The 23,779-nt window shown below is 58.4% G+C and overlaps 1 protein-coding gene across 1 annotated transcript in view; it reads left to right on the forward strand.

Annotated features, from left to right (window-relative positions):
• The window catches only part of LOC128849910 (nephrin-like), a 60,707-nt gene extending 39,321 nt beyond the window's left edge, over window positions 1-21,386 (forward strand). The window contains exons 18-27 of the mRNA XM_054052606.1: window positions 1,533-1,654; window positions 2,724-2,901; window positions 4,660-4,807; window positions 7,769-8,037; window positions 9,740-9,851; window positions 12,017-12,171; window positions 12,697-12,756; window positions 15,505-15,728; window positions 17,468-17,533; window positions 21,320-21,386. Coding sequence (XP_053908581.1) covers window positions 1,533-1,654; window positions 2,724-2,901; window positions 4,660-4,807; window positions 7,769-8,037; window positions 9,740-9,851; window positions 12,017-12,171; window positions 12,697-12,756; window positions 15,505-15,728; window positions 17,468-17,533; window positions 21,320-21,358 — 1,373 coding nt within the window. The 3' untranslated portion in view covers window positions 21,359-21,386. The remainder of the gene's footprint in view (window positions 1-1,532; window positions 1,655-2,723; window positions 2,902-4,659; window positions 4,808-7,768; window positions 8,038-9,739; window positions 9,852-12,016; window positions 12,172-12,696; window positions 12,757-15,504; window positions 15,729-17,467; window positions 17,534-21,319) is intronic.
• The last annotated feature ends 2,393 nt before the right edge of the window (window positions 21,387-23,779 follow it).

The following is a 23,779-nucleotide window of genomic DNA, read 5'->3' on the forward strand; positions in this document are numbered from 1 at the left end:
AGCCCATAGAGACCCATAGAGACCCCATAGGACCCCATAGGGACCCATAGAGACCCCATAGAGACCCATTGAAACCCATAGAGCCCCATAGAGAACCATTGAGACCCATAGGACCCCATAGTGACCCCCAGAGACACATAGAGACCCCATAGGGACCCACAGAGACCCATAGCGACCTCCAGAGACCCATAGAGCCCCATAGCGACCCACAGTGACCCATAGAGCCCCATATAGCCCATAGAGACCCATTGAGAGCCATAGGGACCCATAGAGACTCATAGAGACCCCATAAGGACCCATAGAGACCCATTGAGAGCCATAGAGACACTAAGGGACCCATACAGACCCATAGCGACGCATAGGGACCATTAGGGACCCATAGACACCCCATAGGGACCCACAGAGACCCGTAGGGACCCATAGAGACCCACAGGGACCCATAGGGCCCCATAGAGACCCACTGAGAACCATAGGGACCCCATAGAGACCCATAGAGTCCCATAGAGCTGCACAGGGCCCCATAGGGACCCACAGAGACTCATTGAGACCCATAGAGACCCATTGAGAGCCATAGGGACCCCATAGAGACTGATAGAGTCTCATAAAGCCACACAGAGACCCATAGGGACCCATAGAGACCCATAGCGACCCATAGGGACCATTAGGGACCCATAGACACCCCATAGAGACCCATAGAGACCCGTATGGACCCACAGGGACCCATAGAGACCCATTGATACCCATAGGGACCCATAGACACTATAGAGACCCATAGAGAGCCATAGGGACACCATAGAAACTCATAGAGTCCCATAGAGCCACACAGAGACCCATAGGGACCCATTGAAAGCCGTAGAGATACTTGGAGACCCATAGCGACCCATAGGGACCACTAAAGACCCATAGAGATCCCATAGAGACTCATAGAGACCCCATAGAGACCCATAGAGATCCCATGGAGACTCATAGAGCCACACAAAGACCCATAGGGACCCATGGAGACCCATAGGGACCTATAGATACCCGAAGGGGCCATAGAGATCTATAGAGACCCCATAGAGACCCATAGAGACCATAGTACCCCATAAGGACCCATAGACTCCTCACAGGCACCACAGGGACCTCAGAGAGACCCATAGAGACCCATAGAGACTCATAGGAACCCATAGAGACCCCATAGGGACCCACAGAGACCCATAGGAGCCACGGAGACCCATGGGGAACCATAGTGACCCATAGAGATCTATAGAGGCCATAGAGACCCCACAGAGACCCCACAGCAACTCATAGAGACCCATAGTGGCCATAGGGACCCATAGCACCCCATAGAGACCCCATAGATAACATAGAGCCCCACAGGGACCCATAGAGACCTCACAGAGACCATAGTGCCCCATAGACTGCTCATAGGGACCCCGTAGAGACCCATAGAGACCACAAGGAATCCACATAGGGACCCATAGAGCCCCATAGTGACCCCCTAGAGGCGGCAGTGCCCCATAGCGCCCCCTAAGTGCGCCGTCTCCCCCCAGACCCCCCCTCCATCGTGCGGGCGCCCGACCCCGTGGTGGTGGACGAGGGCGGCGCCGCGGAGCTGCTGTGCGCCATCGAGGGGAACCCACTGCCCCCCAACTGCCTGCAGTGGGGCCGCCTGGTGAGCCGCTATGGGGCGCTATGGGGCGCTATGGGTCTCTATGGGGTCTCTATGGGGTCTCTATGGGTCTCTATGGAGTCTATGGGATCTCTATGGGGTCTCTGTGGGTCTCTATGGGTCTCTATGGGGTCTCTATGGGGTCTCTATGGGGTCTCTGTGGTTCTCTGTGGGTCTCTATGGGGTCTCTATGGGGTCTCTGTGGGTCTCTATGGGTCTCCTCTATGGGTCGCTATGGGTCTCTGCTATGGGTCGCTATGGGTCACTATGGGTCTCCGCTATGGGTCACTATGGGTCTCTGCTATGGGTCGCTATGGCTCTCAATGGGTCCCTATGGGTCCCTATGGGTCGCTATGGGTTGCTATGGGTCGCTATGGGTCTCTATGGGTCTCTATGGGTCCCTATGGGTCCCTATGGGTCGCTATGGGTCTCTGCTATGGGTCGCTATGGGTCTCTATGGGTCTCTATGGGGTTCCTATGGGTCTCTATGGGTTTCTATGGGGTCTCTATGGGGTCGCTATGGGTCTCTATGGGGTCGCTATGGGTCGCTATGGGTCGCTGTGGGTCGCTATGGGTCTCTATGGGTCTCTATGGGTCGCTATGGGTCTCTATGGGGTCTCTATGGGTCTCTATGGGGTCTCTATGGGTCTCTATGGGTCGCTATGGGTCTCTATGGGTCTCTATGGGGTCTCTATGGGTCGCTATGGGTCTCTATGGGGTCGCTATGGGTCGCTGTGGGTCGCTGTGGGTCGCTATGGGTCGCTGTGGGGTCGCTATGGGTCGCTATGGGTCGCTGTGGGGTCGCTATGGGTCGCTGTGGGGTCGCTATGGGTCGCTATGGGTCGCTATGGGTCTCTATGGGTCTCTATGGGTCGCTATGGGTCTCTATGGGGTCGCTATGGGTCGCTATGGGTCGCTATGGGTCTCTATGGGTCGCTATGGGTCTCTATGGGGTCGCTATGGGTCGCTATGGGTCCCTATGGGTCGCTATGGGTCGCTATGGGGTCTCTATGGGTCTCTGCTATGGGTCGCTATGGGTCGCTATGGGTCGCTGTGGGTCTCGCTGCCCCAGGCTGAGGCGCAGGAGGGCCCGGTCCCCCTCCCCCCATCTCTGGTCCCCACTTGGGGGGCGGCCGTGGGGCGGCTGTGGGTCGCGGGCGCTCAGCGGGACTTGGGGGGCGTCTATGAGTGCCGAGTGGATACCGGGGTACCCCCCCCGGCCCGGGCCGTGCTGAGGCTGGTGGTGAGATGTGAGTGGCACTGGGAGCACTGGGAGGCACTGGGAGGGACTGGGAGGGACTGGGAGGGGATTGGGAGGGGACTGGGAGGGACTGGGAGGGACTGGGAGGGGACTGGAGGGCACTGGGAGGGGACTGGGAGGCACTGGGAGGGGACTGGGAGGGGACTGGGAGGGACTGGGAGGCACTGGGAGGGGACTGGGAGCACTGGAAGGGGACTGGGAGGGGACTGGGAGCACTGGGAGGGACTGGGGGGGGACTGGGAGCACTGGGAGGGACTGGGGGGGGACTGGGAGCACTGGGAGGGGACTGGGAGGGACTGAGGGGGACTGGGAGAGACTGGGGGGGACTGGTAGGGGATTGGGAGTGACTGGGAGGGGACTGGGGGGGACTGGGAGGGACTGGGGGGGTTTGAGGGGGACTGGGAGGCACTGGGAGGGGACTGGGAGGCACTGGGAGTTACTGGGATGGGTCTGTGGGGGCACTGGGGGTTACTGGGATGGGTCTGTGGAGGCACTGGGGGTTACTGGGAGGCACTGGGAGTTACTGGGATGGGTCTGTGGAGGCCCTGGGGGTTACTGGGAGGCACTGGGAGGCACTGGGGGTTACTGGGATGGGTCTGTGGAGGCCCTGGGGGTTACTGGGAGGCACTGGGTGGTCACTGGGAGGCACTGGGGGTTACTGGGATGGGTCTGTGGAGGCCCCGAGGGTTACTGGGAAGCACTGGGAGTTACTGGGTGGTCACTGGGAGGCACTGGGGGTTACTGGGATGAGTCTGGGGAGCACTGGGGGTTACTGGGATGGGTCTGTGGAGGCACTGGGGGTTACTGGGAGGCACTGGGAGTTACTGGGATGGGTCTGTGGGGGCACTGGGGGTTACTGGGATGGGTCTGTGGAGGCCCTGGGGGTTACTGGGAGGCACTGGGGGTTACTGGGAGGTTACTGGGAGGCACTGGGGGTCACTGGGAGGCACTGGGTGGTCACTGGGAGGCACTGGGGGTTACTGGGATGGGTCTGTGGAGGCCCTGGGGGTCACTGGGAGGCACTGGGTGGTCACTGGGAGGCACTGGGGGTTACTGGGATGGGTCTGTGGAGGCCCCGAGGGTTACTGGGGGTCACTGGGAGGCACTGGGTGGTCACTGGGAGTCACTGGGGGTTACTGGGATGAGTCTGGGGGAGCACTGGGGGTTACTGGGATGGGTCCGTGGAGGCCCTGGGGGTTACTGGGAGGCACTGGGAGTTACTGGGTGGTCACTGGGAGGCACTGGGGGTTACTGGGATGGGTCCATGGGGGCCCTGGGAGTTACTGGGAGGCACTGGGAGTTACTGGGTGGTCACTGGGAGGCACTGGGGGTTACTGGGTGGCACTGGGAGTTACTGGGAGGCACTGGGCGTTACTGGGATGGGTCTGTGGGGGCCCTGGGGATTACCGGGAGTTACTGGGTGGCACTGGGTGTTACTGGGATGGGTCTGTGGGGGCACTGGGAGTTACTGGGAGGCACTGGGGGTTACTGGGATGGATCTGTGGGGGCCTTGGGGGTTACTGGGAGTTACTGGGTGGCACTGGGTGTTACTGGGATGGGTCTGTGGGGGCACTGGGAGTTACTGGGAGGCACTGGGGGTTACTGGGATGGGTCTGTGGGGGCCCTGGGGGTTACTGGGAGGCACTGGGTGGCACTGGGTGTTACTGGGACAGATCTGGAGAGGCTCTGGGGGTTACTGGGCAGCACTGGGAGGGGCACTGGGAGTTACTGGGAGCACTGGTTTCAGACCCCCCCGAGGTGGAGGCGCCGGCGTCGCCGGTGTTGGTGGCGCCGGGGGCGGAGTCGGCGCAGCTCCGGTGCCGAGCGCGCGGCGTTCCCCCCCCCGAGGTCACGTGGGAGCTCCGCGGGAGGCCCCTCCCCTCCCAGCACCACAGGTGCCAAACTGGGACCCACTGGGAGCCACTGGGACCCAACTGGGACCCAACTGGGGTCAACCAAACCCAACCGGGAGCCTCTGGGGTCAATGGGAGAGACTGGAACCCAACTGGGTCTGGCAAACTGGGGCTAACTGGGAGCTACTGGGGCTAACTGGGAGCTACTGGAACCCAACTGGGAGCAACTGGGGCCAACTGGGAGCAACTGGGGCCAACTGGGACCCAACTGGGGTCAACCAAACCCAACCAGGAGCCTCTGGGGTCAATGGGAGAGACTGGAACCCAACTGGGTCTGGCAAACTGGGGGCAACTGGGAGCTACTGGGGGCAACTGGGAGATACTGGAACCCAACTGGGAGCAACTGGGGCCAACTGGGAGCAACTGGGGCCAATTGGGAGCTACTGGGACCCAACTGGGGTCAACCAAAGCCAACCGGGAGCCTCTGGGGTCAATGGGAGAGACCGGAACCCAACTGGGTCTGGCAAACTGGGGGCAACTGGGAGCTACTGGGGCTAACTGGGACCCACTGGGAGCTACTGGAACCCAACTAAGGCAAACTGGGAGCAACTGGGGCCAACTGGGAGCTACTGGGACCCAACTGGGGTCAACCAAACCCAACTGGGAGCCAACTGGAGTGAAGGGCTGGGGCCAACTGGGAGCAACTGGGATCACTTGGGAGCAACTGGGCTCCATCGGCCCCAGTCCCAGTTCCACTCCAGTTCAATCCCAGTCCCACCCCATCCCAGTCCCAGTTCCAGTCCCACATCATCCCAGTTCCATTTCAATCCCAGTCCCAGTTCAATCCCAGTTCCAGTTCAATCCCAGTCCCAGTTCCACATCATCCCAGTTCCACTCCAGTCCCATCCCAGTTCAATCCCAGTCCCACTCCAGTCCCAGTTCCAGTTCAATCCCAGTTCCAGTCCAAGTTCAATCCCAGTTCCCTCCCAGTCCCATCCCAGTTCAATCCCAGTCCCAGTTCCACTCCATTCCCACCGCAGTCTCCCTCCCAGTTCCTCCCAGTGCCTCTAACTGGTTTGTCCCCCTCCTCCCCCCAGGTACCAGTTCCACTCCAGTTCAATCCCAGTTCAATCCCAGTTCAATCCCAGTCCCACTCCAGTTCCAGTTCAATCCCAGTTCCAGTCCCAGTCCCATCCCAGTTCCACTCCAGTCCCATCCCAGTCCCACCCCAGTTCCAGTTCCACTCCAGCTCCAGTCCCACATCATCCCAGTTCAATCCCAGTTCCACTCCAGTCCCATCCCAGTTCACTCCCAGTTCCAGTTCAATCCCAGTCCCACCCCTTCCCAGTTTCATCCCAGTTCCACTCCAGTCCTGTCCCAGTTCAATCCCAGTCCCAGTTTCACCCCAGTTCCAGTTCAACCCCAGTTCCACTCCAGTCCCATCCCAGTTCAATCCCAGTTCAATCCCAGTTCCACCCCATCCCAGTCCCACTCCAGTCCCACCACAGTCTCCCTCCCAGTCCCTCCCAGTTCCCCTAACTGGTTTGCCCCCCCCCCCCAGCAGATACCAGTCCCACCCCAGTTCCACCCCAGTTCCCTCCCAGTTCCACCCCAGTTCCCTCCCAGTCCCACCCCAGTTCCACCCCAGTCCCATCCCAGTTCCACCCCAGTTCCCTCCCAGTCCCACCCCAGTCCCACCCCAGTTCCATCCCAGTCCCACTCCATTCCCACCGCAGTCTCCCTCCCAGTCCCTCCCAGTTCCTCTAACTGGTTTGTCCGTCCCCCCCGCAGGTACCAGTTCCACTCAAGTTCAATCCCAGTCCCATCCCAGTCCTGTCCCAGTTCAATCCCAGTTCAACCCCAGTCCCACTCCATTCCCACCGCAGTCTCCCTCCCAGTTCCTCCCAGTGCCTCTAACTGGTTTGCCCCCCCCCAGCTACCAGTTCCACTCCAGTCCCAGTTCAATCCCAGTTCCAGTTCCATCCCAGTCCCACCCCAGCCCAATCCCAGTTCCACTCCAGTCCCACTCCAGTTCCAGTTCAATCCCAGTTCCAGTTCCATCCCAGTCCCAGCCCAGTCCCAGTCCCAGTTCCACTCCAGTCCCATCCCAGTTCCACCCCAGTCCCAGTTCCACTCCATTCCCACCGCAGTCTCCCTCCCAGTCCCTCCCAGTGCCTCTAACTGGTTTGTCTGTCCCCCCAGCAGATACCAGTTCCACTCCAGTCCCACCCCAGTTCCATCCCAGTTCCATCCCAGTCCCACCCCAGTTCCCTCCCAGTCCCATCCCAGTTCCACCCCAGTCCCATCCCAGTCCCACCCCATCCCAGTCCCACTCCATTCCCACCGCAGTCTCCCTCCCAGTCCCTCCCAGTTCCTCCCAGTTCCTCTAACTGGTTTGTCCGTCCCCCCCGCAGGTACCAGTTCCACTCAAGTTCAATCCCAGTCCCATCCCAGTCCTGTCCCAGTTCAATCCCAGTTCCCAGTCCCACTCCATTCCCACCGCAGTCTCCCTCCCAGTCCCTCCCAGTTCCTCTAACTGGTTTGCCCCCCCCCCAGCTACCAGTCCCAGTCCTATCCCAGTTCCACTCCAGTTCCAGTCCCAGTTCCACCCCAGCCCAATCCCAGTCCCATCCCAGTCCCACCCCATCCCAGTCCCACTCCATTCCCACCTCAGTCTCCCTCCCAGTCCCTCCCAGTCCCCCTAACTGGTTTCCCCCCCCCCCTCCCAGTAGATACCAGTCCCACCCCAGCCCAATCCCAGTCCCATCCCAGTCCCACCCAATCCCAGTCCCACTCCATTCCCACCGCAGTCTCCCTCCCAGTCCCTCCCAGTCCCCCTAACTGGTTTCCCCCCCCCCCTCCCAGTAGATACCAGTCCCACCCCAGTCCCACCCCAGCCCAATCCCAGTCCCGTCCCAGTCCCAGTCCCACTCCATTCCCACCTCAGTCTCCCTCCCAGTCCCTCCCAGTTCCCCTAACTGGTTTCCCCCCCCCCCCTCCCAGTAGATACCAGTCCCACCAGTGGCGCGAGGGGCACTGGACCAGTTCCGTCCTCACCGTCACCAACATCACCCTGGACCGCCTCCGCCTGCGCCACCAGTTCCACAACTGGGACCAGTACCAGAGCCGCCCCCGGCACCAGTACCGCAACTGGGACCAGTTGGAAGATTGGCACTGGGAGGAACACCGCAACCGCAGCGTCGGCACTTTCGTCTGCGTCGCTCAAAACCCCCTCGGAAGCGCCCGACGCCGCTTCCAACTGCGCCTGGCAGGTACTGGGAGGGACTGGGAGGGGACTGGGAGGGACTGGGAGGGACTGGGAGGGAACTGGGAGGGGCTGGGAGGGGGCTGGGAGGGACTGGGAGGGACTGGGAGGGGACTGGGAGGGACTGGGAGGGGACTGGGAGGGACTGGGAAGGGACTGGGAGGGACTGGGAGGGGACTGGGAGGGACTGGGAGGGACTGGGAGGGACTGGGAGGGGACTGGGAGGGACTGGGAGGGACTGGGAGGGACTGGGAGGGGACTGGGAGGGACTGGGAGGGACTGGGAGGGGACTGGGAGGGACTGGGAGGGGACTGGGAGGGGACTGGGAGGGACTGGGAGGGACTGGGAGGGCACTGGGAGGGGACTGGGAGGGACTGGGAGGGACTGGGAGGGGACTGGGAGGGACTGGGAGGGACTGGGAGGGGACTGGGAGGGACTGGGAGGGGACTGGGAGGGACTGGGAGGGCACTGGGAGGGGACTGGGAGGGACTGGGAGGGACTGGGAGGGACTGGGAGGCACTGGGAGGGCACTGGGAGGGAGTGAAGGGGCACTGGGAGGGGACTGGGAGGGACTGGGAGGGCACTGGGAGGGGATTGAGAGACACTGGGAGGCACTGGGACGGGACTGGGAGGCACTGGGAGGGCACTGGGAGGGGGTGAGGGGGCACTGGGAGGGGACTGGGAGGGGGTGAGGGGGCACTGGGAGGGGACTGGGAGGGGGTGAGGGGGCACTGGGAGGAACTGGGAGGGGACTGGGAGGCACTGGGAGCGGGTGAGGGGGTACTGGGAGGGACTGGGAGGCACTGGGAGGGCACTGGGAGGGGGTGAGGGGGCACTGGGAGGAACTGGGAGGGGACTGGGAGGCACTGGGAGCGGGTGAGGGGGTACTGGGAGGGGACTGGGAGGGACTGGGAGGGCACTGGGAGGGATGGGATAGTCCAATGGGACACTGGGAGGCACTGAGGGGGACTGGGAAGCACTGGGAGGCACTGGGATGATACTGGGATGATACTGGGAGCAGTGGGACAGTCCAATGGGGTACTGGGATGATACTGGGAGGCACTGGGAGGCACTGGGAGGGGACGAGAAGTAGTGGGACGCTCCAGTGGGGCACTGGGAGGCACTGGGAGGCACTGGGATGATACTGGGATGATACTGGGAGCAGTGGGACAGTCCAATGGGGTACTGGGATGATACTGGGAGGCACTGGGAGGCACTGGGAGGGGACGAGAAGTAGTGGGGCGCTCCAGTGGGGCACTGGGAGGCACTGGGAAGCACTGGGATGATACTGGGATGATACTGGGATGATACTGGGAGCAGTGGGACAGTCCTATGGGGTACTGGGAGGGCGCTGGGATGATACTGGGAGGCACTGGGAGGGGACGAGAAGTAGTGGGACGCTCCAGTGGGGCACTGGGAGGCACTGGGATGATACTGGGATGATACTGGGATGATACTGGGAGCAGTGGGATAATGCAATGGGGCACTGGGAGGGCACTGGGATGATACTGGGAGGCACTGGGAGGCACTGGGAGGGGATGAGAAGTAGTGGGACGCTCTAGTGGGGCACTGGGAAGCACTGGGAGGCACTGGGATGATACTGGGATGATACTGGGAGCAGTGGGACAGTCCAATGGGGCACTGGGAGGGTACTGGGATGATACTGGGAGGCACTGGGAGGCACTGGGAGACCCCTTTCCCCCCCCCAGACCGCCCCGAGGCCCCCCGGGAGCTGCGGGTGTCGCGGGTGACGCCGACGTCGCTGAGCCTCTCGTGGAGCCCCGGCTTCGACGGAGGACTCCCCCAGAGCTTCCTCGTCAGGTGAGGGCCGAGGGGACCCCAAAAGGACCTCCTCTGCACCCAAAAAGCCACCGGGGAACCTCCGCACCTCCAGGAGACCCCAAAACACCTCCAGGAGACCCCAAAACACCTCCAGGAAACCCAAAATCCCATCGTTTCCACCCAAAAAAACTCCTGAGGAACCTTCAGAAGCTCAAGGAGACACCAAAATACCTCATGGAGATCCAAAATCCAAAGGTTTTCACCCAAAAAACCTCATGAGGGACCTTCTGAAGCTCAAGGAGACCCCAAAATACCTCATGGAGACCCAAAATCCAAAGGTTTTCACCCAAAAAAACTCATGAGTGATCTTCAGAAGCTCAAGGAGACCCCAAAATACTTCATGGAAACCCAAAATCCAAAGGTTTTCACCCAAAAAAACTCATGAGGAACCTTCAGAACCTCAAGGAGACCCCAAAACACCTCATGGAGACCCAAAATACAAAGGTTTTCACCCAAAAAAACTCATGAGGAACCTTCAGAAGCTCAAGGAGACTCCAAAATACCTCATGGAGACCCAAAATCCAAAGGTTTTCACCCAAAAAACCTCATGAGGGACCTTCAGAACCTCAAGGAGACCCCAAAATACTTCATGGAGACCCAAAATCCAAAGGTTTCCACCCAAAAAAACTCACGAGGAACCTTCAGAAGCTCAAGGAGACCCCAAAACACCTCAAGGAGACCCAAAATCCAAAGGTTTTCACCCAAAAAACCTCATGAGGGACCTTCTGAAGCTCAAGGAGACCCCAAAATACCTCATGGAGACCCAAAATCCAAAGGTTTTCACCCAAAAAAACTCATGAGTGATCTTCAGAAGCTCAAGGAGACCCCAAAATACTTCATGGAAACCCAAAATCCAAAGGTTTTCACCCAAAAAAACTCATGAGGAACCTTCAGAACCTCAAGGAGACCCCAAAACACCTCATGGAGACCCAAAATACAAAGGTTTTCACCCAAAAAAACTCATGAGGAACCTTCAGAAGCTCAAGGAGACTCCAAAATACCTCATGGAGACCCAAAATCCAAAGGTTTTCACCCAAAAAACCTCATGAGGGACCTTCAGAACCTCAAGGAGACCCCAAAATACTTCATGGAGACCCAAAATCCAAAGGTTTTCACCCAAAAAAACTCATGAGGAACCTTCAGAACCTCAAGGAGACCCCAAAATACCTCATGGAGATCCAAAATCCAAAGGTTTTCACCCAAAAAACCTCATGAGGAACCTTCTGAAGCTCAAGGAGACCCCAAAATACCTCATGGAGACCCAAAATCCCATCGTTTCCACCCAAAAAAACTCATGAGGGACCTTCAGAAGCTCAAGGAGACACCAAAATACTTCATGGAGATCCAAAATCCATCGTTTCCACCCAAAAAAACTCATGAGGGACCTTCAGAAGCTCAAGGAGACCCCAAAATACTTCATGGAGACCCAAAATCCAAAGGTTTCCACCCAAAAAAACTCACGAGGAACCTTCAGAAGCTCAAGGAGACCCCAAAATACCTCATGGAGACCCAAAATCCAAAGGTTTTCACCCAAAAAAACTCATGAGGAACCTTCAGAACCTCAAGGAGACCCCAAAATACCTCATGGAGATCCAAAATCCAAAGGTTTTCACCCAAAAAACCTCATGAGGAACCTTCTGAAGCTCAAGGAGACCCCAAAATACCTCATGGAGACCCAAAATCCCATCGTTTCCACCCAAAAAAACTCATGAGGGACCTTCAGAAGCTCAAGGAGACACCAAAATACTTCATGGAGATCCAAAATCCATCGTTTCCACCCAAAAAAAACTCATGAGGGACCTTCAGAAGCTCAAGGAGACCCCAAAATACTTCATGGAGACCCAAAATCCAAAGGTTTTCACCCAAAAAAACTCATGAGGGACCTTCAGAAGCTCAAGGAGACCCCAAAATACCTCATGGAGACCCAAAATCCAAAGGTTTTCACCCAAAAAAACTCATGAGGAACCTTCAGAACCTCAAGGAGACCCCAAAATACCTCATGGAGACCCAAAATCCAAAGGTTTTCACCCAAAAAAACTCCTGAGGGACCTTCAGAAGCTCAAGGAGACCCCAAAACACCTCTTTCTGGAAGTCCTGGTGGTACTTCCGGTTTGGTTCCATCCACTTCCGGTTTGCCTCCCCAGCGCTCGAGGCCCCGGCGCTCCGCCCCCTCTCGTGGCTCCGGGCCCCGCCCTCACCCTGGGGGGTCTCCTTCCGGCCACGCCCTATGACGTCACCGTACGGGGCCGCAACGCCCGCGGAGACAGCGCCGCTTCCGGGATCCGCGCCGTCACTTCCGGTGAGGAACAGGAAGTGCCGTCGGAAGTGAGGAAGGGAAGGCGGGAAACGGGGTGAAGTGAGAAGGGGAGAAGGGGGGGAGTCCTTGGGAGGGGAAATAGGGCGGAAGTGAGGGGTTGAGGAACCGGAAGTGAAAGCGGAAGTGAGGGAAAGAGGCGGGAAAATGGGTCACATGGAAGAGGGGGAAGGCGGGAGGTACCTGGGAGTGGGAAAAGGGGCGGAAGTGAGTTGGAAATGGGGAGCTACGAAGCGGAAGTGGGAATCTCCAAACCGGAAATGGGTAGATAAAAGCGGAAGTGGCCGCAGAAATGCCCCAAATTATTGGGGATTGGATGTGGGGGAGGGGGAAGAGCCGGAAGTGGGCGCCTGGCAGCCGGAAATGGGCACCTGGCAGCCGGAAGTGGGCGTTGCGGAAGCGGAAATGGAAAGGGAAGTGCACAAAAGTGGGGGAGGGGAATGAAGAGTGGGGGTCAGGACCGGAAGTGACATCACACGCCCGGGTTTGTCCCTCCCCCTCCCCCCCCAGAGGTACCCGAGGAGCCGCGGCCATGGGGGGAGGGGGAGGGGCCGGCGCCACCCCCAGCAGGTGAGGGAACTGGGAGCACTGGGAAGGACTGGGAGGGGATTGGGGGGCACTGGGAGGGGCAGTGGGGGGGTTTGGGGGGTCCCTATGGGGGGTTTGGGGGATCCCTATGGGGTGGGGGGGGCAATGGGGGAGTTTGGGGGGTCCCTATGGGAGGGGGCAATGGGGGATTTTGGGGGTTCCCTATGGGGGGGGCAATGGGGGGGTATGGGGGGTCCCTATGGGGGGGGATTTGAGGGTCCCTATGGGGTGGGGGGGCAATGGGGGAGTTTGAGGGGTCCCTATGGGGGGTTTGGGGGATCCCTATGGGGTGTGGGGGGCAATGGGGGGGTTTGGGGGTCCCTATGGGGGGAGTTTGGGGGATCCCTATGGGGTGGGGGGGAAATGGGGGGGTTTGGGGGTCCCTATAGGGGGGTTTGGGGGATCCCTATGGGGTGGGGGGGAAATGGGGGGGTTTGGGGGTCCCTATAGGGGGGTTTGGGGGATCCCTATGGGGTGGGGGGGGCAATGGGGGGGTTTGGGGGTCCCTATGGGGGGAGTTTGAGGGATCCCTATGGGGTGGGGGGGAAATGGGGGGGGTTTGGGGGTCCCTATGGGGGGTTTGGGGGATCCCTATGGGATGAGGGAGGCAATGGGGGGTTTGGGGGGGTCCCTATGGGATGGGGGGGGCAATGGGGGGGGTTTGGGGGGTCCCTATGGGGTGTGGGGGGGCAATGAGGGGGCTTGGGGGGTCCCTATGGGGGGGGTTTGGGGGGTCCCTGTTGGGGGGGGGCAATGGGGGGGTTTGGGGGGTCCCTATGGGGCGTTTGGGGGTCCCTATGGGGGGGGGGGGGCAATGGGGGAGTTTGGGGGGTCCCTATGGGTGGTTCGGGGGCTATCTATGGGGTGGGGGGGGCAATGGGGGAGTTTGGGGAGTCCCTCTGGGGGGTTTGGGGGATCCCTATGGGGTGGGGGGGGACAATGGGGGGGGTTTGGGGGGTCCTTATAGGGGGTTTGGGGGATCCCTATGGGGTGGGGGGGGCAATGGGGGAGTTTGGGGGATCCCTAAAGGGGGGGTTTGGGGGATCCCTATGGGGTGGGGGGGGCAATGGGGGATTTTAGGGGGGTCCCTGGGGGGGGGGGCAATAGGGGCTGTCCCTATGGGGGGTTTTGGGGGGTCCCTATGGGTTGGGGTGGACAATAGGGGGTTCCCAGACTTTGGGGTCCCTATGGAAGGGGTTTGGGGGTCCCTCTGGGGTTGGGGGGGGCAATAGGGGGTGTCCCTATGGGGGGGTTTTGGGGTGTCCCTGTGGGGCCGGGCGGGGGCCAATGAGGGGTTTGGGAGTTCCCTATAGGGGGTGTTTGGGGGGTCCCTATGGGGTGGGGGGGCAGTGGAGAGGTTTGGGGGGGTCCCTGGGTCCCTATAGGGGGGGTTTGGGGGGTCCCTATGGGGGGGGGGCACAATAGGGGGTTCCCAGACTTTGGGGTCCCTATGGAAGGGGTTTGGGGGTCCCTCTGGGGTGGGGGGGGCAATAGGGGGTGTCCCTATGGGGGGTTTTGGGGGGGTCCCTATGGGTTGGGGTGGACAATGGGGGGTTCCCAGACTTTGGGGTCCCTATGGAAGGGGTTTGGGGGTCCCTCTGGGGCGGGGGGGGGGCAATAGGGGGTGTCCATATGGGGGGGTTTTGGGGGGTCCCTATGGGGCCGGGGGGGGGCAATGAGAGGTTTGGGAGTTCCCTATAGGGGGTGTTTGGGGGGTCCCTATGGGGTGGGGGGGCAGTGGAGAGGTTTGGGGGGGTCCCTGGGTCCCTATAGGGGGGGTTTGGGGGGTCCCTATGGGGTGGGGGGGCAGTGGAGAGGTTTGGGGGGGTCCCTGGGTCCCTATAGGGGGGGTTTGGGGGGTCCCTATGGGGTGGGGGGGGCACAATAGGGGGTTCCCAGCCTTTGGGGTCCCTATGGAGGGGTTTGGGGGTCCCTCTGGGGTTGGGGGGGCAATAGGGGGTGTCCCTATGGGGGGTTTTGGGGGGGTCCCTATGGTGTGGGGGGGGACAATGGGGGTTCCCAGACTTTGGGGTCCCTATGGGGGGGGGGTTGGGGTTCCCTATGGGGCCGGGGGGGGTTTAGGGGGTCCCTGGGAGGGGATTTGGGGGGTCCCTATGGGGTGGGGGTGGACAATAGGGGGTTCCCAGACTTTGGGGTCCCTATGGAAGGGGTTTGGGGGTCCCTCTGGGGCGGGGGGGGGCAATAGGGGGTGTCCCTATGGGGAGGGTTTTGGGGGGGTCCCTATGGGGCCGGGGGGGCAATGGGGGGTTTAGGGGGTCCCTGGGAGGGGATTTGGGGGGTCCCTATGGGTTGGGGGGGACAATGGGGGGTTCCCAGACTTTGGGGTCCCTATGGAAGGGGTTTGGGGGTCCCTCTGGGGTGGGGGGGCAATAGGGGGTGTCCTTATGGGGAGGTTTTGGGGTGTCCCTATGGGGCCGGGGGGGCAATGGGGGAGTTTGGGGGGTCCCTGGGGGGGGATTTGGGGGGTCCCTATGGGGTGGGGGGGGACAATGGGGGGTTCCCAGACTTTGGGGTCCCTATGGAAGGGGTTTTGGGGGTCCCTCTGGGGAGGGGGGCAATAGGGGGTGTCCCTATAGGGGGGTTTTGGGGTCCCTATGGGGCCGGGGGGGGCAATGGGGGGTTTAGGGGATCCCTGGGGGGGGGGATTTGGGGGGTCCCTATGGGGTGTGGGGGTGTCCCATCTTTTGGGGTCCCCCCCCCCTCTCCCAGCAGCCCCCGCCCCGCCCCCCCTCGGGCTGGTGGGGGCTTTGGTGGCCCTGGGGGCGCTCCTGGTGGCCACCGCGGGGGGGGGGGCGCTTTGGTGCTGCCTCCGCCGGGACCCCAAAAACGGGGGGGACCCCAAAAACGAGGAAGGGGGGGCAGCAGGAGGAGGAGGAGGAGGAGCACCCCCCAACCAGTATGGAGCTGTGGGGGTTCCCAGTGAGAGCCTGGAGGTGAGACTGGGGGGGACTGGGAGGGACTGGGAGGGGACTGGGAGGGACTGGGATGGGACTGGGAGGGGGTTGGGGGGCACTGGGAGGAACTGGGAGGGGACTGGGAGGGACTGGGAGGGGGTTGGGGGGCACTGGGAGGAACTGGGAGGGGACTGGGAGGGACTGGGAGGGGGTTGGGGGGCACTGGGAGGAACTGGGAGGGGACTGGGAAGGACTGGAAAGGGGGTTGGGGGTACTGGGAGAGTTACTGGTAGTACTGGGAAGGGGTTGGGTGGGACTGGGAGGGGATCGGGGAGGGGTACTGGGAGGAACTGGGGAGCACTGGGACAGACTCAGAAGGGATAGGGGGCACTGGGAGGCACTGGGAGGTCACTGGGGGGCACTAAGTGGTTACTGGGAGGCACTGGGGGTTACTGGGATGGGTCTGTGGGGTCACTGGGAGGCACTGGGGGTTACTGGGATGGGTCTGTGGGGTCACTGGGAGGCACTGGGGGTTACTGGGATGGGTCTGTGGGGTCACTGGGAGGCACTGGGTGTTACTGGGATGGGTCTGTGGGGTTACTGGGATGGGTCTGTGGGGTTACTGGGAGGCACTGGGGATTACTGGGAGGCACTGGGGTTTACTGGGATGGGTCTGTGTGGTCACTGGGAGGCACTGGGGGTTACTGGGATGGGTCTGTGGGGTCACTGGGAGGCACTGGGTGTTACTGGGAGGCACTGGGGGTTACTGGGATGGGTCTGTGGGGTTACTGGGAGGCACTGGGGGTTACTGGGAGGCACTGGGGTTTACTGGGATGGGTCTGTGGGGTCACTGGGAGGCACTGGGGGTTACTGGGATGGGTCTGTGGGGTTACTGGGAGGCACTGGGGGTCACTGGAAGGCACTGGGGGTTACTGGGAGGCACTGGGGGTTACTGGGATGGGTCTGTGGGGTTACTGGGAGGCACTGGGGGTTACTGGGAGGCACTGGGGTTTACTGGGATGGGTCTGTGGGGTCACTGGGAGGCACTGGGGGTTACTGGGATGGGTCTGTGGGGTTACTGGGAGGCACTGGGGGTCACTGGAAGGCACTGGGGGTTACTGGGAGGCACTGGGGGTTACTGGGATGGGTCTGTGGGGTTACTGGGAGGCACTGGGGGTTACTGGGAGGCACTGGGGTTTACTGGGATGGGTCTGTGGGGTCACTGGGAGGCACTGGGGGTTACTGGGATGGGTCTGTGGGGTCACTGGGAGGCACTGGGTGTTACTGGGATGGGTCTGTGGCGTTACTGGAAGGCACTGGGGGTCACTGGGAGGCACTGGGGGTTACTGGGATGGGTCTGTGGGGTCACTGGGAGGCACTGGGTGTTACTGGGATGGGTCTGTGGGGTCACTGGGAGGCACTGGGGGTCACTGGGAGGCACTGGGGGTTACTGGGAGGCACTGGGTGTTACTGGGATGGGTCTGTGGGGTCACTGGGAGGCACTGGGAGTTACTGGGAGGCACTGGGGGTTACTGGGATGGGTCTGTGGGGTCACTGGGAGGCACTGGGGGTTACTGGGAGGCACTGGGGGTTACTGGGATGGGTCTGTGGGGTCACTGGGAGGCACTGGGAGTTACTGGGAGGCACTGGGGGTTACTGGGATGGGTCTGTGGGGTCACTGGGAGGCACTGGGGGTCACTGGGAGGTCACTGGGGGGTCACTGGGAGTTACTGGGAGGCACTGGGGAGCACTGGGAATCACCTCCCCCCCCCCCCCAGGTGAGCTCGGAGGGCTCCTGGCTCCGCCCCTACGATGACGTCATCGACTGGGGGGGCTACGAGGAGGTGAGGGGGCGGAGCCAGGGCTCGGACCCCCAAATCCGGGGGTTTTCACCCCAAAATCAGGACTTGGACCCCAAAATCTGAGGGTTTCACCCCAAAATCTGAGGGTTTCACCCCAAAATCTGAGGGTTGGACCCCAAAATCTGAGTTTTCACCCCAAAATCTGAGAATTTCCCCCCAAAATCTGAGAATTTCACCCAAAAATGTGAGAATTTGACCTAAAATTTCGGGATTTCACCCCAAAACGCGGAGGTTTGAGCCCCCAAATCGTGGGTTTGGCCCCCAAAATTACCCCAAATTTACCCAAAACTCATGATTTTGACCCCAAAATCTCTGTGTTTCACCCCCAAATCTGAGAATTTGACCCTAAATTCTGAGTTTCGACCCAAAAGTTTGGGGAATTTGCCCCAAAATTGGGGGTTTTCACCCCAAAATCTGTAATTTGACTCAAAATTCTGAGGTTTTGCCCCCAAATCTTACATTTTTCTTACCCCAAATCCAGGATTTTGACCCCAAAATCTTGAGATTTGGCCCTAAAATTCACTTTTTTAACCCCAAATTTGGGGGTTTGACCCCAAAATCTGTGTTTCACCCAAAATTGTGTGAATTTGACCCAAAATCCCATTGTTTTGTCCCAAAATTCTGAGGGATAGACCGAAAAGTTTAGGTTTTTTTACCAAAAATTTGGGGTTTGTACCCAAAATTTATGGTTTTTACCCCAAAATCTGTGTGGTTTCCCCCAAAATCTGTGATTTTCCCCAAAATTGTGGGGTTTTGCCCCAAAATCTCAGGTTTTGACCCCAAAATCCTGGGATTTGACCCCAAAATCCGGCGGTTTTCAACCCAAAAATGGGGGTTTGACCCAAAATTGGGGGATTTTACCCCAAAATTTGGGCGTTCCCCTCAAAAATTTGTGAATTTGACCCAAAATTGAGGTTTTTTGCCCCAAAATCGTGAGTGAATTTTTTGGGTTGAAAACGCAGGATTTTGGGATCCGAGGTTGGATTTTGGGGGTGAAATGAGGCAATTTTGGGTCTAAAAAGGACAATTTTGGGATTCCAAGTGTGATTTTGGGGTGTAAAGGGGGTCATTTTGGGTTGAAAAACCACAATTTTGGGGTCCCAGGGTGGATTTTGGGGTAAAATGGGGTTATTTTGGGGTGAAAAGTCGCAATTTTGGGTCAAAAAAGCTGATTTTGGGATTGGAAATGAGATTTTGGGGTGAAAAGGGGTAATTTTGGGTCATAAAACCCCTATTTTGGGGTCCCAGGGTGGATTTTGGGGTGAAAAGGGGTGATTTTGGGTCATAAAACCCCAATTTTGGGATTCAAGGGTGGATTTTGGGGTGAAAAGGGGCGATTTTGGGTCAAAAAACCCCAATTTTGGGGATTCCAGGGTGGATTTTGGGGTGAAAAGGGGCGATTTTGGGTCACAAAACCCCAATTTTGGGATTCGAGGGTGGATTTTGGGGTGAAAAGGGGCGATTTTGGGTCATAAACCCCCAATTTTGGGGTCCCAGGGTGGATTTTGGGGTGAAAAGGGGCGATTTTGAGTCGTAAAAACCCAATTTGGGGATTCCAGGGTGGATTTTGGGGTGAAAAGGGGCGATTTTGGGTCGTAAAACCCCAATTTTGGGGATTCCGGTGTGGATTTTGGGGTGAAAAGGGGTTATTTTGGGTCATAAAACCCCAATTTTGGGGATTTTGGGGTGAAAAGGGGCGATTTTGGGTCGTAAAAACCCAATTTTGGGGTCCCAGGGTGGATTTTGGGGTGAAAAGTGGTTATTTTGGGTCATAAAAACCCAATTTTGGGGTCCCAGGGTGGATTTTGGGGTGAAAAGGGGTTATTTTGGGTCATAAAAACCCAATTTTGGGGATTCCGGGGTGGATTTTGGGGTGGAAAGGGGCGATTTGGGGTCATAAAACCCCAATTTTGGGGTCCCAGGGTGGATTTTGGGGTGAAAAGGGGCAATTTGGGGTCATAAACCCCGAATTTTGGGGTCCCAGGGTGGATTTTGGGGTGAAAAGGGGCGATTTTGGGTCAAAAAACCCCAATTTTGGGGATTCCAGGGTGGATTTTGGGGTGAAAAGGGGCGATTTTGGGTCACAAAACCCCAATTTTGGGATTCGAGGGTGGATTTTGGGGTGAAAAGGGGCGATTTTGGGTCATAAACCCCCAATTTTGGGGTCCCAGGGTGGATTTTGGGGTGAAAAGGGGCGATTTTGAGTCGTAAAAACCCAATTTGGGGATTCCAGGGTGGATTTTGGGGTGAAAAGGGGTTATTTTGGGTCATAAAACCCCAATTTTGGGGATTTTGGGGTGAAAAGGGGCGATTTTGGGTCCTAAAAACCCAATTTTGGGGATTCCGGGGTGGATTTTGGGGTGAAAAGGGGCGATTTTGGGTCATAAACCCCCAATTTTGGGGTCCCAGGGTGGATTTTGGGGTGAAAAGGGGCGATTTTGGGTCACAAAACCCCAATTTTGGGATTCGAGGGTGGATTTTGGGGTGAAAAGGGCGATTTTGGGGTCGTAAAACCCCAATTTTGGGGATTCCGGGGTGGATTTTGGGGTGAAAAGGGGCGATTTTGGGTCATAAAACCCCAATTTTGGGGATTCCAGGGTGGATTTTGGGGTGAAAAGGGGCGATTTTGGGTCATAAACCCCCAATTTTGGGTATTCCAGGGTGGATTTTGGGGTGAAAAGGGGCGATTTTGGGTCATAAAAGCCCAATTTTGGGGTCCCAGGGTGGCTTTTTGGGGTGAAAAGGGGCGATTTTGGGTCGTAAAACCCCAATTTTGGGGTCCCAGGGTGGATTTTGGGGTGAAAAGGGGCGATTTTGGGTCGTAAAAACCCAAATTTGGGGTCCCAGGGTGGATTTTGGGGTGAAAAGGGGCGATTTTGGGTCATAAAACCCCAATTTGGGGATTCCAGGGTGGATTTTGGGGTGAAAAGGGGCGATTTTGGGTCACAAAACCCCAATTTTGGGATTCGAGGGTGGATTTTGGGGTGAAAAGGGGCGATTTTGGGTCATAAACCCCCAATTTTGGGATTCGAGGGTGGATTTTGGGGTGAAAAGGGGCGATTTTGGGTCATAAACCCCCAATTTTGGGGTCCCAGGGTGGATTTTGGGGTGAAAAGGGGCGATTTTGGGTCATAAACCCCCAATTTTGGGGTCCCAGGGTGGATTTTGGGGTGAAAAGGGGCGATTTTGGGTCATAAAACCCCAATTTTGGGGATTTTGGGGTGAAAAGGGGCGATTTTGGGTCCTAAAAACCCAATTTTGGGGATTCTGGGGTGGATTTTGGGGTGAAAAGGGGCGATTTTGGGTCACAAAACCCCAATTTTGGGATTCGAGGGTGGATTTTGGGGTGAAAAGGGGCGATTTTGGGTCATAAACCCCCTATTTTGGGGTCCCAGGGTGGATTTTGGGGTGAAAAGGGGCGATTTTGGGTCATAAAACCCCAATTTTGGGGTCCCAGGGTGGATTTTGGGGTGAAAAGGGGTAATTTTGGGTTGAAAAACCCCTATTTTGGGGTCCCAGGGTGGATTTTGGGGTGAAAAGGGGCGATTTTGGGTCACAAAACCCCAATTTTGGGATTCGAGGGTGGATTTTGGGGTGAAAAGGGGCGATTTGGGGTCATAAAACCCCAATTTTGGGGTCCCAGGGTGGATTTTGGGGTAAAAAGGGGCGATTTTGGATCAAAACAGACGGATTTGGGGGTCCCAGAGTGGGGGGGGTCCCCATTGGGGGGGTCCTCCCCCCCTGACCCCCCCTCCCTCCTCCCCACAGGTGCCCCCCCTCGTCACCCCCCAGGGGGAGCTCGTCTGACCCCTCCCCCCCAATAAACTCCGCCCCCAATGACGTCATCACCTCCAATCAGCTTTAATTGGGGGGGGGGGGCGGCACATCACACCCCACCCCCCCTTTCCCAGTTCAAACCAGTTTCCTCCCAGTATGGCACCCCAGTTTCAGGGCTCCACCCACCCCAATTTGGGGGTCCCCCCCCCCCTTTTTAACCCTAAAACCCCCGATTTTGGGGTCCCACTCCTTATTTTGAGGCTTAAACCCTCAATTTTGGGGTCCCACCCCCCCATTTTGAGGCCAAAACCCCCATTTTTGGGGTTCAACCCCCCATTTTGGGGCTGAAACCCCCATTTTTGGGGCTCAAACCCCCATTTTGTGGCTAAAAATCCCAATTTTGGGGCTCAACCCCCCATTTTGAGACTAAAACCCCCATTTTTGGGGCTCAACCCCCCCATTTTGAGGCTAAAAATGCCAAATTTTGGGGCTAAACCCCCCAATTTTGGGGCTCAACCCCCCCATTTTGAGGCCAAACCCCCCATTTTTGGGGTTCAACCCCCCATTTTGAGGCCAAAACCCCCATTTTTGGGGTTCAACCCCCCATTTTGAGACTAAAAACCCCAATTTTGGGGTTCAACCCCCCCATCTTTAGGCTAAACCCCCAATTTTGGGGCTCAACCCCCCATTTTGAGACTAAAACCCCCATTTTTGGGGCTCAACCCCCCCATTTTGAGGCTAAAAATGCCAAATTTTGGGGCTCAACCCCCCATTTTGGGGCTAAACCCCCCAATTTTGGGGCTCAACCCCCCCATTTTGAGGCCAAAACCCCCATTTTTGGGGTTCAACCCCCCATTTTGAGGCCAAAACCCCCATTTTTGGGGTTCAACCCCCCATTTTGAGACTAAAAACCCCAATTTTGGGGTTCAACCCCCCCATTTTTAGGCTAAACCCCCAATTTTGGGGCTCAACCCCCCATTTTGAGACTAAAACCCCCATTTTTGGGGCTCAACCCCCCCATTTTGAGGCTAAAAATGCCAAATTTTGGGGCTCAACCCCCCATTTTGGGGCCGAACCCCCCAATTTTGGGACTCAACCCCCCCATTTTGGGGCCGAAACCCCCATTTTTGGGGCTCAAACCCCCATTTTGAGGCTAAAAACCCCAATTTTGGGGCTCCAATGACCTCCAACACCCCTTTAACGACCATCGTGACCCCCAAGACCCCCACGATGACCCCCAACACCCCTTTAATGACCAACGTGACCCCCAAAACCACCACAATGACCCCCAAGACCCCCACGATGACCCCCAACACCCCTTTAACGACCAACGTGACCCCCAAGACCCCCACGATGACCCCCAAGACCCCCGCGATGACCTCCAACACCCCTTTTATGACCAACGCGACCCCCAAGACCCCCACGATGACCCCCAAGACCTCCACGATGACCCCCAACACCCCTTTAATGACCATCGCGACCCCCAAGACCCCCACGATGACCCCCAAGACCCCCGCGATGACCTCCAACACCCCTTTAATGACCAACGCGACCCCCAAGACCCCCACGATGACCCCCAAGACCCCCACGATGACCTCCAACACCCCTTTAATGACCAATGTGACCCCCAAGACCCCCACGATGACCCCCAAGACCCCCCCGATGACCCCCAACACCCCTTTAACAACCAACGCGACCCCCAAAACCCCCACGATGACCCCCAAGACCCCCACGATGACCCCCAACACCCCTTTAATGACCAACGTGACCCCCAAGACCCCCACGATAACCCCCAAGACCCCCACGATGACCTCCAACACCCCTTTTATGACCAACGCGACCCCCAAGACCCCCACGATGACCCCCAACACCCCTTTAATGACCATTGTGACCCCCAAGACCCCCACGATGACCTCCAAGACCCCCACGATGACCTCCAACGCCCCTTTAATGACCAACGCGACCCCCAAGACCACCATGATGACCCCCAAGACCCCCACGATGACCTCCAACACCCCTTTAATGACCATTGTGACCCCCAAGACCACCACGATGACCCCCAAGACCCCCACGATGACCTCCAACACCCCTTTAACGACCAACGTGACTCCCAAGACCCCCATGATGACCCCCAAGACCCCCACGATGACCTCCAACACCCCTTTTATGACCAACGCGACCCCCAAGACCCCCACGATGACCCCCAACACCCCTTTAATGACCATCGCGACCCCCAAGACCCCCACAATGACCCCCAAGACCTCCACGATGACCTCCAACACCCCTTTAATGACCAACGTGACCCCCAAGACCCTCACGATGACCCCCAAGACCTCCACGATGACCTCCAACACCCCTTTAATGACCAATGTGACCCCCAAGACCACCACGATGACCCCCAAGACCCCCACGATGACCTCCAACACCCCTTTAATGACCAATGTGACCCCC

Source organism: Cuculus canorus, chromosome 35 (genome assembly GCF_017976375.1).
Source record: "Cuculus canorus isolate bCucCan1 chromosome 35, bCucCan1.pri, whole genome shotgun sequence".
In the NCBI taxonomy this organism is placed as follows: domain Eukaryota; kingdom Metazoa; phylum Chordata; class Aves; order Cuculiformes; family Cuculidae; genus Cuculus; species Cuculus canorus.